The sequence below is a fragment of the Egretta garzetta genome, unplaced genomic scaffold (genome assembly GCF_000687185.1).
Source record: "Egretta garzetta isolate BGI_Z169 unplaced genomic scaffold, ASM68718v1 scaffold720, whole genome shotgun sequence".
Taxonomy (NCBI): domain Eukaryota; kingdom Metazoa; phylum Chordata; class Aves; order Pelecaniformes; family Ardeidae; genus Egretta; species Egretta garzetta.
The window spans coordinates 62523-63157 of record NW_009258283.1 but is presented as its reverse complement, the minus strand read 5'-3'; the positions used below and the strand labels follow the sequence as shown (position 1 = coordinate 63157).

The 635-nt window shown below is 54.6% G+C and overlaps 1 protein-coding gene across 1 annotated transcript in view; it reads left to right on the top strand.

The window, feature by feature from the left end:
* Positions 1-363: 363 nt before the first annotated feature.
* The window catches only part of MGAT1 (alpha-1,3-mannosyl-glycoprotein 2-beta-N-acetylglucosaminyltransferase), a gene marked incomplete at its 3' end in the record, with an annotated part of 1977 nt that continues 1705 nt past the window's right edge, over positions 364-635 (top strand). The window contains exon 1 of the mRNA XM_035892071.1: positions 364-395. Coding sequence (XP_035747964.1) covers positions 364-395 — 32 coding nt within the window. The remainder of the gene's footprint in view (positions 396-635) is intronic.

Genomic DNA, 635 nt, shown 5'->3' with positions numbered 1-635 from the left:
CGCCCCCCCTGCCGAGAAACGCCGGGAAAAACAGCCGCCGCGCCCGCGTTTTGGGCCCAAACACCTGCGTGCTGAGCCAAAACACCCTCATTTGGGACTAAAAGCCTTCATTCTGGGCCCAAACCCCAGCGGTTTGGGCTGCCACGAGGCTGAGGCGCTTCCGGCCCCGCAGGTACAGCTCAAACCCGCGGCTCCCTCCACAGGGGCCCGGCTAAGGGACCATAAAATTCCCCTAAATTTACTTTTTCTCCCTTTTTTTTCCCCTCTCTGGCTGCTTTTCTAGGGCTGGGCAAGCGTTTTGGGGCCGGGAAGGGGGAACTCTCGGCGTTTTCCGCCCTCACCCGTCCCCTCCCGGGGGGAACCATGGTTCTGCTGGGCTCGCCCCCCTTCCTACCGCTTTAAACCCCCTTTTTATTCCTTTTTTCCTTTTAAATCCTTCTTTTCCGGGTGGGTTTTTTTTCCTTTTAATTCCCTTTTTCCGCCCGTCAACGTGGCCTGTGGCAATGTTAACCCTTGAGCTGCTTGCCGCTGCCACTCCCTCACCAGAGTTAAGCAATCGCGGGTTCTCTTTTTTTCCCCTCTTCCTTATTTTTTTTTCCTCTTTTTTTTGTTTTTTTCTCTTAATTCCCCTTCCC